General features: G+C 39.5%; 1 protein-coding gene across 1 annotated transcript in view; it reads right to left on the bottom strand.

The window, feature by feature from the left end:
• Nucleotides 1-15,162, bottom strand: part of LOC121285117 (nmrA-like family domain-containing protein 1) — a 101,791-nt gene that overhangs the window by 36,507 nt on the left and 50,122 nt on the right. The window contains exon 2 of the mRNA XM_041201280.1: nucleotides 13,896-14,134. Within this exon, the coding sequence (XP_041057214.1) occupies nucleotides 13,896-14,134 (239 nt within the window). The remainder of the gene's footprint in view (nucleotides 1-13,895; nucleotides 14,135-15,162) is intronic.

Raw genomic sequence — 15,162 nt, 5'->3', positions numbered from 1 at the left:
TTAAATTTATGTGTGCACATCAAAATCTGCTGGGGTTTTTCAACAGTCTAAGGGCGAAATCTAAACTGAATCAATACAATGGTGTGATGTGGCCATAGATAGTGCGTAATGTCTGGGGAATATAGCCAATGGATGATGTTAAAGATCTTTCTGTAACAACAGAATTAAAATTAAGAGAACAATGTTTTGACAATCTGAACAATTTTTCTGAGCTGTGTAGTTCTAGTTTGAGTTCTAGAATAGAATGGGTTTAGTGCTAGTTCTTTTAGAGCTGGTATTCAGTTGGGTTTTCAAATATTACCATTTCACTTGTGTTACAAATTTATACAAAACGACTCTTTTTTTCTTCTATACTTTGGTAACATATAAACTAAACAATATACTCTGTATACTGTGATCTTTGTGAGATATAGCACTGTTTGTATCTTTAATTCTAATTCTTTCTGTAGAGGTTCTAAAGAGCTAATTTATTCTTATCAGACATCTATTTTAACAATTAACACATTTTTGTTTTAAAGAAGACCAATTTAGGGGCCCAACTAGTTCTTTTTTATTTGATGTAATAGATAGAACTTTATATTTGCTCTTGGAATTTCCAGCAAACCTTGCCATTGTGTTATATGCCTTATCATTCTCAGCTACATATCATTAATGGGAGATGTGGCTCACCCATATCCGACAAATAGATTCAGGCCTCTAGACCTACTGATTATATCATACATTGTGATAATAAGCAGGTTTTGCTGAGTGGCTAGTGTTGCAGATAGCCCTTGGAAGTAGTATTGGTGGTGTATTTGCTGTGTCAGAAGCTAATGGGTTTCAATTATGTTATCAGAGCTTTGGGGTTACATTGTTCAGATAAGATAGTATGCATAGTAGGTGCTTTGTGAAAATTATTTTTCCCCAAAATAGCTGTTTGAATCCAGCTCAAATTGACATAAATCCCTCATGATCCAAATATGGAAAGCAAAATGGTAGATTCCTAGAAAAGCACCATGAACAAGCTATATGGCTTTTGCCAACTCATGCCAAAATCTGGAAGATCCTTGAGATCAGTTGATATGGTAAAGTGACTAGCAGTGCGGAGCACAAGTGACCAATCAGCAATTTTTAAGCTATCACAATGGAGTATGAAACCTTCCAGATATTTACAAGACAACATGCTATACAACAAACACATTGAAATCCGTGAGAGTGCTGACTTCTTGTAAGTAAGCTTACATTGCCTATCTGTTGTTGGAAATAGATCTGTAGCCTATAGCTTCAGGAAGTATAATTCTGTGTTCAGCAATGGATCTACAAATCTAACGAAGGATCATGCAAGCTGCTGAATACTTAGCATTGTAGCATATGTATGAATGACTGCATACAATCTTGTGTAGATGAAAAATAGATACAAATGCAAAATGGTTCTTCTTTTACCTAATTAATGCCCACCATTATCTCTCTCTCAGGTCAAATCTTCTTCCAATTTCTGTACCTTGAACCACTAAGCAAAAAAGCATTTTAGGTTGAAATTTAAGCATTTTTGCTAGCCTATGGATTTGGATGGGAAGAAACCTGAATCTATTTGTTGGATATGGGTGAGCCACATCTCCCATTAATAATATGTAGATCCAGAGATTTAGCTGAGAATGATAAGGCACATAGCATGATGGCAAGGTTTGCTGGAAATTCCAAGAGCAAATACAAAGTTCTATCTATTACATCAAACAAAAAAACTAGTTGGGCTCCTAAATTTGTCTTATTTTAAAACAAAAACGTGTTAATTGTTAAATTAAATGTCTGATAAGAAAAATATTAGCTCTTTAGAATCTCTACAGAAAGAATTAGAATTAAAGATGCTAACAGTGTTATATCTCACGAAGACAGTTTGTTAATTTTGTAGAGTAAAAAAACAAAATTTAACTCCCTCTGAGTTAAGTGAAGTATTTTCAAATCCAAACAGGAGATAATCAATGTAGGTGACACTTTCATACTCTTTGCATTGTGCACAGATTGAATTTCCACACATTTTGTGGTGAGCAGATATATATTGCATGTATGTTAGTGAGAGAAGTAACTGCCTTAAAATTATTACAAAGAAGATATAGACTGGAATTTTCCAATCCCGTTGGCATTGGGCATCATGGCGGGTGGGGGAGGGGGGTGGGAGGACAACATGGCGAGAAGGCCAAAAATCGGTTTCACGCCATTGTGAAACTAGTTCGTGATCGTCTGCTCCATCTATCAATGGTGGGCTGTGTTTCCCACCGCCGCATGTCAGGAACCTAATTTTAATACTTTAGAATCTCATTATAAGCCCAGCTCGCAGGAATCATCCCCCAACACTGAATCATCTGGGCATGTTTGTGTGATTGCATGCCGATGTGTTTCACAACTGCAGCACGCACCTGGCAACCTGTACTTCGCTCGGGACTTGAGGTTTGTTTGTCTACCTTGCTTTGGGCAGCACTTGCAGTCAGTTGCACCAGGCTTCGCAGGCAGCACCACATCACTTTTAGTGGGGGGCTCATGGGCAGGTCTCTACCTACCAGACCAGCCGTAAGGCAGGGATGGATTTTCAACGGCTGCAGGGCTAGGGCTTGCTTGGGAAGGGGGAGAAGTGGCTCAGGCAAGGGAAGAGGCTGCAGGGCGAAGGCTCTACTGGGGAAGGAGGGTATCCCGGGGTGTGTGTGGAGGTGCATATTGATCTGTGCAACTGGCCTCAAGATGGTGAGGGCTGAGGAGGCAGTCTCCAGAAGAGGTGAGGCCAGATGGATATGTGAGAGTGTATGTGAGAGAGTGAGTGGTGATGTCCCTTGAGCTGGCAGTGAGTGAGATGCCAGTGAATGTGTGATGGCTTGTAAGTGTGTGAGTTTAGAGTGCGAAGATGGTTGCCTTATCCTGACGGCACAGATGAGATCATTCATCCGTTTTATGCACTTGACACCAACCTCTTGTGTGCAGCGTTGGCACTGACCACCACTGCCACCACCTTCCAAGCTGGAGTGGTGAGACTGCTGGGCCTCCTGTGGTGTCAGAGCGAGAGTAGAGGGCATCGCGGCAGGCCTCCACGGTGTCCAGGTGGTGTCCCAGGGATGCATCACTGAAATTTCTTAGCTTTTGAGGCCATGTCTTCACCGGAGCAGTCCTGGGCTGCAAGCATTGAAAAGTGTGCGCACAGCTGCAGTTTAAGTATGGCACCCTGCATGAAAGCAGCGAGGTAACGGCGAGGCAGGCAAATCGGAGGCTGCCTACTAGAGATATGGCGTGTTTCCTGTGGGTGTACAATTAATGAGGCGGAAATGGGACGATACTGTGCAAAAAGCCGCCATTGCAGCTGGCAGTAAAATATCCTTTATCACACTCACTACTGCACCTAGTGCAATTCTGGGATGTTTCTGCCCATAGTCTTGGAGGTGGGGAAATACATTCACTCTAAACAAGGGAAAAGTCTCTGTCTCCAGTTTGAAAAGATTTTCAATGGATAACATACAGCCATGTAAACTGGCTGAAAAGAATGAGTTAAAATAACAAAATTGTATATCATACAGTGGTAGGATCTAGTGCAACAGTCAATCAATTTACCTCCTCCCATGGTCCTGAATAAGATGACAGTTATATTCCTCTTCCTGTTGAACATCAGTTAGGACATCATCAACATTTTGCACTAAATAAAAGAAACATGTCCACTCGTCTGTAATTTTATTTGCTATTCAATCTCAATTATTTTTCCTTAGGTTTTTTTAATGGGATTACAGTAAACTTCCTAACTGATAAATGTGCTGCCTTGCTGTCCAAGAAGCCCTGAGATTCAATCTATGATGAGTTAGCTGATCTCACCTGTGTGGCAGTAAGGGTAATATATGTGGCCATTTCATCCCAGACTAGGATAGAGAAATATGAGACATGGTCTTCGATGAAGTTAGAAAAATGAACAACCTCTACACTTGAGCAGTGAGAATACAGCTGCTGCTGCTGTGTCTGTGCAGTTTGCTACTTGCCAATTCTTTTGACTGATCCCATTTTTCTGATCAGCAAAGTGAGGTTACATTCCATCACTATTCTGCAAAAATCATCAAAAGCAATTTGGAAGACAAAATAACACTGCCAATTATTGCAAGAGCAAATTTATTGCCTATGAAAAATACATTGATTTCAAGAGGAAAACAAAAATGACTTTGTATATAGGTCAAGAGTGAGAGAGACAGAGGGGCAGTTAGGTATTAAGACTGTCACTCTGCCAGTGATTTACAGCATTCATACTATAAACAAACCTGATGAAACAGCTCAATAGCATTAAATGTCACAAAGAACCAGTGACTTAATTGTGCTATTTAGGTCAAAGGTGGCACTATCAAATTGCTCAAGTAAAATTGAACAACTTTGACGAATAAAGTATGTAAAATAGAGGAAAACTTTACTTCCGTGAGAGGTATAATTATTCCTATTAAAATCATGTGATTGGGTGACATGTGATTGGATGAAAGGAACAATCTGGTGGACATTTTATAGAAGGGGGGACGGTTTGCTCATGTGAACCACATAAATTTATGGCTCATGCTTTATATTTCTACCATTGTTATAATTATCTTCAATGGGTATTTTTAACACAATTCTGATTATATCTTAACAGCCAACAATAAGGAAATTGAATCCTGCTACCCAAAAGTCCATTCAAAAAAGTAATCAACTCAAAATATATGTAACTATGTCCTACTTCTCTGTTATTACATACCTCTGTGCATTTTCCTTAGCACAGGGAAGTTAATGCTTCGTGTTACTGTATATTCAAATGGAAATGTCACTTTATCTGAGAATACAAACGCGACCTCAAGATGAACAAATGTTCGTCTTGTGAAACCTACAGATGAATTTCTCAAGGACAAATACCTAGTTCCATTCTGTTCTTCATCTTCAATGATCTATTACTAGCTATGTTTTTAAAGTAGCATGATGACAGAAGGGGTCAGGGCATCAGGGCACTGTGCCAGGCAGGTAGAATGCATTTGCAACTGCAATTCTCAAAGTGCTGAGGTGTCATTATTAAACTGTGCTACCATGCAGAGATGCTGAACACAGCCAAGTATTTCCCAGTGGGGCTATTTTGTGGTAATCCAGTACCTGAATTTGCTTTCATTTAAAAGTCACATTTATGGATCGCCTTTCCTCGCTATGAACTTTGCTTGATGTTAAAGGCATGCCCAGATACAAATTCGCATTGCGAAAGAGTCTCACAGATTTAGCTATTTTAGATTTTTCCAAGGCTTTCGACTGTGTACCACATGCAAAGCTACTGGGCAAACTAGATCATTATGGAGTCTGAGAGAACACAAAGCAATGGATAAGAATATTTCTTACCAAACAACAACAAAGAGTCACAGTGAATGGGGGACCCTCAAACTGGGAACCAGTCTTAAGCAGCATGCCGACACGGTATCGGCCTGGGCCCGCATTTGTTTCTGCTCTTTATAAATGACATCCAGGATAGAATATCAAGCCAGATAAGACTCTCTGCAGATGACTGCCTAGTCTTTTGGAGCCATTACTGGAGCAGCAAATGAGGTTAGCCTTCAGGAAGAACTAAATAATCTCATCAATGGACAAATATATGGGAATGAAATTCATTAGAGAGAAACGTAAAATCATGCGAATCAGCAATGCTCAATGTCCATCAATATTCAACTACACAATGCATGATTTCCCCTTGAAGTTACTAAAGAACGTCATTACTTAGGAGGCCACATCCAAAATAATTTAAAGTGAAATGTAAAGTCAACATGCGACCTCCAAGGCATCCAAAATGCTTGGGTTCGGAAAACAGAACTTCCATCACTCTTTAGCTACAATTGGTGAAGCCACACTTAGAGTATGGTATAGCCGCTTAAGACCCATATACTGCTAAAAACATTACCCTCCTTGAGAAAGTTCAAAACTGAACAGCTTGCTTTGTTACAATTACTTGCAATATACTAGTATCTCCCAGTTGGTCATGTCAATAGGTTGGCAAAGTCTCCAGAACCAAAGAAAAGCCCACAGATTGACATGCCTCTATAAAATTTTGAATAAATGGTTAAATATTTCCAAGCAGTATATTAAGTCCAAATGTGACCTAGCTCAAAGAGTTCATAACCAACAGCTCTAACTGTATACAATTCAACATGCATCCTTTGCTAACTCTTTTTTTTCCCCCCAAGAACAATTAAGGACTGGAACAATCTTGTGCAAACCTCAATCTCCATCCCCTCTAAGGATTCATTCAAAGAAAATCTGTTGAACTTTTCTAATTAATGTGACCATCGACTGCACTCATTGTTCCACCCCTTGTGAAAATTCCCTAGAGGAAGACGGTCAAGGGAAATCTTACCAAGTACCAAGTCCCAGCCCCGTGCAGTGGTGAAGGGAGAGCTAGTGTCATTGGCAGTATCCTTTTACATTTGCAGCAGCAGAGCTGCCATCCCTGGAGGATCTTTGAAAAACGACAGCCTAAGTGTCATACTCGGTTTCTCCAGCAGCAATATCACCACTTAATTTATATTACAGCATTGTCACCAAAGTTAGGATGCCACTAGAAACCACACTAATATAAAATGCCACAAGGCTTGGATTCACTTCAGCTTTCCTGAATTTTTATTCAAGTGAAAATGGGAAAGTGATGAGAAATGTCTGATCAAAGAATATTTAATTGGATTAATAAGGAAACAATTTGCATTTATATAGTATCTTTCAGATCCATGGGACTATCCAAAGCAAGTTATAGTTGTAGCATGTAGGTGTAACATCAGTTAGTTAAATTATTTGAGGTCTACAACAGTAAGTGGGAGGGCTTTGCTACTAATCTTGTGCAGGCAAAAATAGGAAAAAGGTATTAGCAGGGGCATTCTAGGGTGGGCAGTCCTAAAAAGAGACAGGGGAGATGGAGAGGAATTTCAGAGTGTAGAAATAAAGCAGAATATCTAGGCAGACACTGTAGTTTGAACAAAATACATTTTCAACAAATAAGCTATTCTATACATTGCATTTTTTATGACCCATTGAAAATAATAACTTTAAAAGCCTACATTCCCATTTCAACAAGAAAACATAATTAACCAAGAAGATTTCTGACACAGCTCGAAGGCTGATTTCCCCAATGGCAATCTGCACATACTGTACAAGACAGTTTTGCATATGTTCCAGTTGTATAAAGTACTCTCTTGAGATCAGAAAACTGTCTTACAGCTGTCTTGGATCTTGTGTTTAATTTACTTTAACCCAAAATGACCCCAACCTATCATACTAATTGCAGGATTCAAACCACTATGATTGAAGAGTTGAATTCAATATTATAACTAAAAACATCTATATTTCTTGTAATATAGACAATTCAACTATTGTGTTTTAAAGGACACCTGACCCCCAACCAAAGACAACTGACAAAGCTTGATTTAGATTTCTGCAAATTCCTAGCGCAAGGCAGAAATCTTACAAAAAAAAAACACAAGCTGGCAAGATCTTTGACCAAGTCCAAGTCAAAGATGATGCTATCTAATTCCTGTCTAAAAGAAGCGTTGTGAAGATGACATGTGACACTGCTAGTTATAAAACACTGCCACCAAATAGTAGAGTGCACTTTTGTGGCCACGCAGTATATAATTTCTTGATTTCAGCCATGCCAGTGCAGGAAGAAAGTCATTTCCACAAATCTCTTTACACAGAAGGAAGTTACAATATGGAATTCTCTGCCACAATCAGTTGTTAAAGCTGAGTGCATAAATTATTTTAGACAGGAATTAGATAGCTGTTTCTAAAAGTGGAAAATTGAAAGGGAATTGGGGGCAAACAGAAGGGTAAGAATGATAACTAGATGGCTCATGTAGAGAAAAAACACCAGCACAGACAAGATGGAACAAAGGACCTGTTTCTAAACTGTCACATTCTGTAGTTCTAGGTTATAGAGTCATAGAGTCATAGAGGTCTACAGCACAGAAAAAGGCCCTTCAGCCCATCAAGTCTGCACTGGTCAAACAAGTACCTAACTATTCTAATCCCATTTTCCAGCACTAGGCCCATAGCAAGTGCACATTCAAATACTTCTTAAATGTTATGAGGGTTTCTACCTCTACCACCCTTTCAGGCAGTGAGTTTCTGATTCCCACCACCCACTGGGTGAAAAAATTTTTCCTCACATCCCCTCTAACCCTCCTGCCCCTTGCCTTAAATCTAAGCCCCCTGGTTATTGATCCCTCCACCAAGGGGAAAAGTTCCTACCTGTCTACCTTATCCATGCCCCTCATAATTTTATACACCTCAATCATGTCCACCCTCAATCTCCTCTGATCCAGGGAAAATAACCCCAGTCTATCCAATCTCTCCTCATAACTAAAACTCTCCAGCCCAGGTAACATCCTGGTAAATATCCTCTGCACTATCTCTAGTGCAATCACATACTTCTTATAATGTGGATGCCAGAACTGCATGCAATACTCCAGCTGTGGCCTAACCAGCGTTTTATACAGTTCCAGCATAACCTCCCTGCTCTTATATTCTATGCCTCAGCTAATAAAGGCAAGTATCCCATATGCTTTCTTAGCCACCTTATCTACCTGTCCCACTACCTTAAGGGACCGGTGGACATGTACACCAAGGTCCCTCTGATCTTCGATGCTTCCCAGGGTCCTATCATTCCTCGTGTATTCCCATGCCTTGTTTGTTCTGCCCCAAGTGCATCACCTCACACTTATCCAGATTAAATTCCATTTGCCACTGATCAGCCCATCTGACCAGCCTGTCTATATCCTCCTGTAATCTAAGGCTATCATCCTTACTATTTACCATCCCACCAAATTTTGTGTCATCCGCGAACGTACTGATCAACCCTCCTACATTCAAGTCTAAATCGTTTATATATACCACAAAGAGCAAGGGACCCAACGCCGATCCCTGTGGAACTCCACCGGACACAAGCATCCAATCATATACCCCTCGACCATAACCCTCTGCTTCCTGCCACTAACCAATTCTGGATCCAATTTGCCAAATTGTCTTGGATCCCATGGGCTCTTACCTTTGTTATCAGTTTCCCATGCAGGACCTTATCAAAAGCCTTGCTAAAGTCCAAGTAAACTACGTCAAATGCATTGTCCTCATCTTCACACCTGGTCACCTCTTTGAAAAAAAAGGCTGGAATGATAAATGGCTCCTTGTCCCTTTCACATGGGTTCATCTCAGAAGGTGCATTGCAGAGTCCCTAGAGCAAATCATTTACCTCATGGCCAGACACCAGTATGTGTCTCAGTGAGTATAAATTTGACAAGACAAAAATATTAGGGGAGGAGAAAGAGCATTTTGCTATGAACAGTCACATCTTACAGTGCCACTTTCAGTGGAAGCATGTCTCTTTTTGAGGTCACCAGAATTATTGCAAGTCTTGTATGTGTACAACATGTTGTGATGAGTTCGGGCTAAAATTCCACCCCAGGTGTATTTTCAGCACTGGCACATGTTGTACTATCCCCAAATTTTGTAAACAAACAGCAATATTCTGCAGGAGCCGAAAATCTGAAACAAAAGCTGAAAATACTGAAAACACTCAGCTGGTCAGGGAGCTTCTGTGGAGAAAACGCACACCCTTCTTCAGAATCAGTTTGCACCCTAATATAAGTGCAGCTGGTGTATTCCCAGTGAAATTTACATCATGCAATGAGAACACAAAGGTTTAGATTTCCTATGCAGGAGCAGAAAAGCATGGCACAGTTTCTCAAAATGGCACTTGCAGTCCCTGCTAACAGTAAAGTATGAAATTGGGCAATTTTGTTTGTTTGGGTATTTTTGTGCTCAGATGTCTGGAGAACAAATAAGACAAAGCTTATGCATTTTGAATGCTAGGGTGCAGAAGCAAAGATAATATCAAACAAAAGGAGACCAATAAATATCCCATCCAAAGAGACAAACAATGGTGCAGTGCCAATAAGCCAAACTCAGAAAAAAATGCACACTAATCTCATGAAAAGGTCAGTCTTAAAAGATATTTCAGGTTGTTGTGTGCCTGAAGGAGTCTACTTGGTATTACTTTACTAAACTAGTAACTAATCAGCTAGTCAAATAAATAAGATTAGACAGACATGGCAAGGCAAATAGTGTAAGCTTGTGGAGAGCACTGCAATCCCAGATAAACAAATCTGCGGTAAGTTGTTTAAAATGTTGTGCTTTCACAGAGCGCTAACCCTTGTGTGCTATTAACACATTCTGCCATCTTACCTTTAACCACTATCAGCACCTTCTTTAGTCTTTATTACCATTAACCCTTTCTCTTGTGTCCATGACATCTTTGTCAATCTCCTGAGCTCCCACCTATCCCTGACCTTCTATTTTGCTCCACCCCCTCTTAAATTGTCTAAAATCCATCAGATTTCTACTTCTCTTTAGATCTTAAGAAGAGTTATATGGACTCGAAAAATTAACTCTGTTTCTCTCTCCACAGATGCTGCCAAAACTGCTGAGTTTTTCCAACATTTTCAGTTTTTATTTCAGATTTCCAGCATCCACAGTATTTTGCCTTGATCTGCAGCAACTGTCTGCAGGTTGAGGAGCTTAGGCTCAGAATTGTTAAGCTGGAGCCTGAACTGCAGATATTGCAGGGAGGAGGAGAGGTATCTGGACACTTTGCTTCAGGAGGCAGTCACAATATTTAGGTTAAGCAGAGCTTTAGAGTTGGTCAATTGTCAGAGACAGGAGGATGCAACTACAATACAGCCAGGTAAGGGAATCCATGATGTAGTGATGGAGGAGCCTGAACCTTTGACTGTACCCAACAGGTGCAAGGTACTTGCTAGCTGTGTAGATGAGAGTAAGGCCTGCAGGGTGGATGAGCAAACTGACCATAGCACCATTGTTAAGGATGCCATTCAAGTGTAAGGAGTATGTGGTAGTGACAGGGGACAGGATAGTTAGGGGGATAGATACTATTCTTTGCAGCAGCAATTGGGAGTTCCAAAGGTTATATTGCTTGCCTGATGCCAGGATCATGGACATCTTTTCGGAGCTGGAATTAACCTCAGAGTGGCAGGGGGTGAATCCAGTGGTTGTGGTCCACATAGGAACCAACGAGATAGATAGGACTAGGAATGATGTTCTGCTGAAAAAGTTGGAGGAGGCAGGGTCCAAATCAAAATGTAGAAACTTGAAGGTAATAATCTCTGGATTGTTATCTGAGCCACGTGCAAATTGTCATAGGATCAAACAGGTTAGAGAATTAAACATGTGGGTCAAAGAGTATTGTGGGAAGAAGGAGTTTTGATTCATGGGGCATTGGCATCAGCAATGGGGAAAGAGGAAGCTGTTCCATTGCAATGGGCTTCATTCAAAGCAGGTTGGAATTAGTATCCTGGCATAGGGCTGTGGATAGATCTTTAAACTAAAAGGGGGGTGGTGTAGAGGGGTTATGTGAAGAGAGATTTAGTAATCTAAAGTGAAAATTTGAGGCAATAGAGCAATGTAGTGATTTGGGTAAAGACAAGCAAAGTGGGACAGGAAGGTATAGAGAGTTTAATGTTAATAGTGAATCAGCAAATAAGGTCCATGCAAAGAAGTAGTTAAAAAAAAACCCTCATTCAAACATAAGTGTTATTTAAAATAAGGGAGACAAACTAGCAGCACAAATAGAGATAAATGTGTTTGATATAATCGCCAATATACAATGGTTACAATGTGATCAAGTTTGGAAATAAATATTCCAAAATTACACAACATTTCAGAAAGGCAGGATGGAAAAGGAGCAGCTATAATAATAAAGAATGATGATAAAGAATGACATAAAGACAGTAGCAAGAAAGGATCTTGGCTCAGAAGAGCATGAAGTAGAATTAATATGGGTGGCGATTAGGGATGACAACGGTCAGATAACATTGGTATGAGTAGTTTGTAGGCCCTGTAGCAGAACTTATACTTATACATTGAACAAAGCATCAAGCAAGAAATAATTGGAAAGGCAATGTAAAAGTAGTGGGGGACTTTAAGCTTCATAAAGACTTGCCAAATCAAATTGTCAAAGGTAGTCTGGAAGATCAGTTTGTAGAATACTTTCATGACAGCTTCCTAGAAGAATATGTTGTTGAACCAACTAGGGACAAAGTTATTTTAGATCTAGTATTGTGTGGTAGCGCAGGATTAATCTCATAGTAAAAGTGCTGGGAAAAAGTGATCGTAATACAAGTGAATTCATATTAAGTTTGAGAGTGACATATCCAAGTTCAAAACAAGAAACTTAAACAAAGCCAATTACAAAGCAATAAGGAGATAAGGTAAATTAAGTAAACAGACTAAAAGGTATGGTGATAAATAAACAGTGGGAAACATTTAAAGACACAACTCAAAATGTTCAACAAAAATACGTTCCTTTTAAAAAACAAAAGTTCAGTGAGATGGACCCATGCATGGTTTACAAGAAAAGTTAAGGACAGTATTAGATTAAAAGAAAAGGCTGGTAACGTTGCAAAGAATAATAGTAAATCTGAGAATTGGTAGTGTTTTAGAAACCAGCAAAGGGCAACCAAAAAGTTGATAAAAAGGGAAAAAATAGAATGACAGTAAACTAAACAGGGATATAAAAATGTACTGTAAGGGCTTTTATAATTGTATAAAAAGTCGCTAAAGTGAACTTTGGTCCCTTAGAGACAGAGACAGGAGAAATTATCATGGCAAATGAGAAAATGGTAGAGACCTTGACCAAATATTTTGTGTGGTTCTTCAGTAGAAGACACAACTTATATATCAGAATAAAAGGTTACCTCAGGGCTTAATCAGAAAAAGGAACTTAAAGTAACTAGTATCAGCAGGAAAAAGTATTGCAGAAACGTGTGGTATGAAAACCCAAGAAAGCCCCAGACCTGACTGTCTACATTGTAAGGTTCTAAAAGAGGTAGCTGCAGAGAAAGTGGATGCACTGGTTATGATTTTCTAAAATTCCCTAGATTATCGTAGAGTTCTAAAAGAGGTAGCTGCAGAGATAATGGATGCACTTGTTATGATTTTCCAAAATTCCCTGGACTATAGCCAGTGGCAAATGTAACACCACTATTCAAGAAAGAAGGGAGAGTGGAAACAAAGAAGGAACCATAGGCCAGTTAGCCTGACATCAGTCATCCAGAAAGTGCTGGAATCTATTCTTAAGGACATCTTACCAATGCACTTAGAAAAATCATACCTTAATTAGACAGTCATCATAGCTCTACAAAAAGGAAATTGCATTTGGCAGATTTATTGAAATTTTTTGAAGATATAACTAGTAGGGTAGGTAAAGGAGATTTGGGTGTAATATACTTGGATTTCCAAAAGTCATAAGGTGCCACCCAAAAAAGTTAATATGTAAGCTAAGGGCTTATGAAGTTTGGGGTCATACATTAGCATGGATGAAGGATTAGTTAATGAATAAGAAGCAGACAGTAGGGATAAATGGGGCATTTTCAAGTTGGCAAGCAGTAACTGGTAATGTGCCATAAGGATCAGTGGTGAGCCTCACCTATTCACAATCTATGTTAATAACTAAGAGACTGAGAGTAATGCATCTAAATTTGCTGATGATAAAAAGCTAAGTGGGAATGTAAGCTGTGAGGAGGGCACAAAGAGGCTGAAGAGAGATATAGACAGTTTGAGTGGACAACAAGATGACAAATGGAGTAGAATCTGGGGAAGTGTGAGGTTATTTACTTTGGTAATGATAAAAACTCAGAATTTTTTTTAAAAAGGCATGAAACTTTTAAATGTTGAGGCACTTGGGGGTACTCATACCACAAATTCATAAAGTTAGAATGCAGATACAACAAGCAATTAGGAAGGCAAATGACATGTTGGCTCTAATTGCAAGGGAACTGAAGTACAAAAAAAATATTTAAAATGATGTGGAGGTGCTTTTTTGTACATCATTTCCTTCATACCTGCTGCACTTCTCTATCAATGTCCATATATTCCCAGTAGTCTGTGACTAAGAAGACTCCATACACATCTTTCAACGCATCAAACAGGCTCTTTTCATTGTCCAGATCAGCTTTCACTATTTCAGCTCCAAGACGTTTCAGTTCTTTAACTTCTTTTTTTCTTGGGTTTCTGGTGATAGCTCTCACCTTGAATGTACCATCCTTCAACAGGGCCATCGCCACTGATCCACCTTGATTTCCTGTGTAAGGTTAAAAAATTCCATTTAGTTTACTGATGGAAAATGGTTTCATCTTGATAGACCTCTCTTAATACATTTAAAGGAACTGCCTTGAAATTCTATTTAATTGTTCCTGTCCCTTTAAGGCCACCAAGTCCAATTGAATAGAAATCTGATCTTCTACTTGCTCAATGTTCCCTGGGTAGAAAGTGCTGTAAATAGACACATCCTAAGGTTAAGTAGAGGCTAATTATTATTCCTCAGGAATGTATGTCTGTTTAAAAAAGTGAGGTTTTTTTTATTGTTCATTGATGGGCTCGCTATCTGTTCGGTTAGGATTTGTTAGTTTTATTAACATGATTTTTCATCTAATGGGTGAAAATGCAACATACAGTTTATACATGTGACACTTGAGGTGCAATGTAAGAGTTAGACCCAAGACTTATATGTATAAAAATTAACATTGATCAGATCTTTTCACGTGAGTCATATACAAAAATTATTTATTTTTTATTTTTTTGCCTCATTATTTATTTGATCCTGTAATGTGTGATCAGAAGTTGTTTGTAACAATCTTAAGAGATGAAACCTGTAGATAAAGCTTTCACTGGATTATTCTAAGACAGCACTACATCTCCGGAATCTCTGACAGAGTTTCCTTGATCATATTGTCAGAACCAGAAATGTTATAGGTTTGATCCTCTGGCAGCTAGGCACTGCATTTAGCCTCAGTGCCAGGAGTTACCATGGGGCAAATCAGGCAGAGTTCCCACTCCTGTGGCTGAACTTTACAAGCCCCTCTGGGGACAGGCTGGGTGGCAGGAGTATAAAGTAGCAAGTTAAGGCAAGTGGTGGCATGCCTATTGCCTTCCGACCACCATAACATCTTGCCAGCAATGGAGAAAGTGGTAGATGGCCCTCCCGCCCAGAGCCCAATTAAGCCACTTAAATGGCCAATGAAGGCCCTTTTCCCACCTCTGCTGGCACTTGACCAGTTTTAAGGGAAGAGGGGTCCCTGTCGCCTGGGGAGACCGCCAGGTAAACCCTAG

The sequence above is a fragment of the Carcharodon carcharias genome, chromosome 12 (assembly GCF_017639515.1).
Source record: "Carcharodon carcharias isolate sCarCar2 chromosome 12, sCarCar2.pri, whole genome shotgun sequence".
Lineage (NCBI taxonomy): Eukaryota > Metazoa > Chordata > Chondrichthyes > Lamniformes > Lamnidae > Carcharodon > Carcharodon carcharias.
Note: the sequence above shows the minus strand (reverse complement) of the source record. Positions and strands in the feature narration are given on the sequence as shown.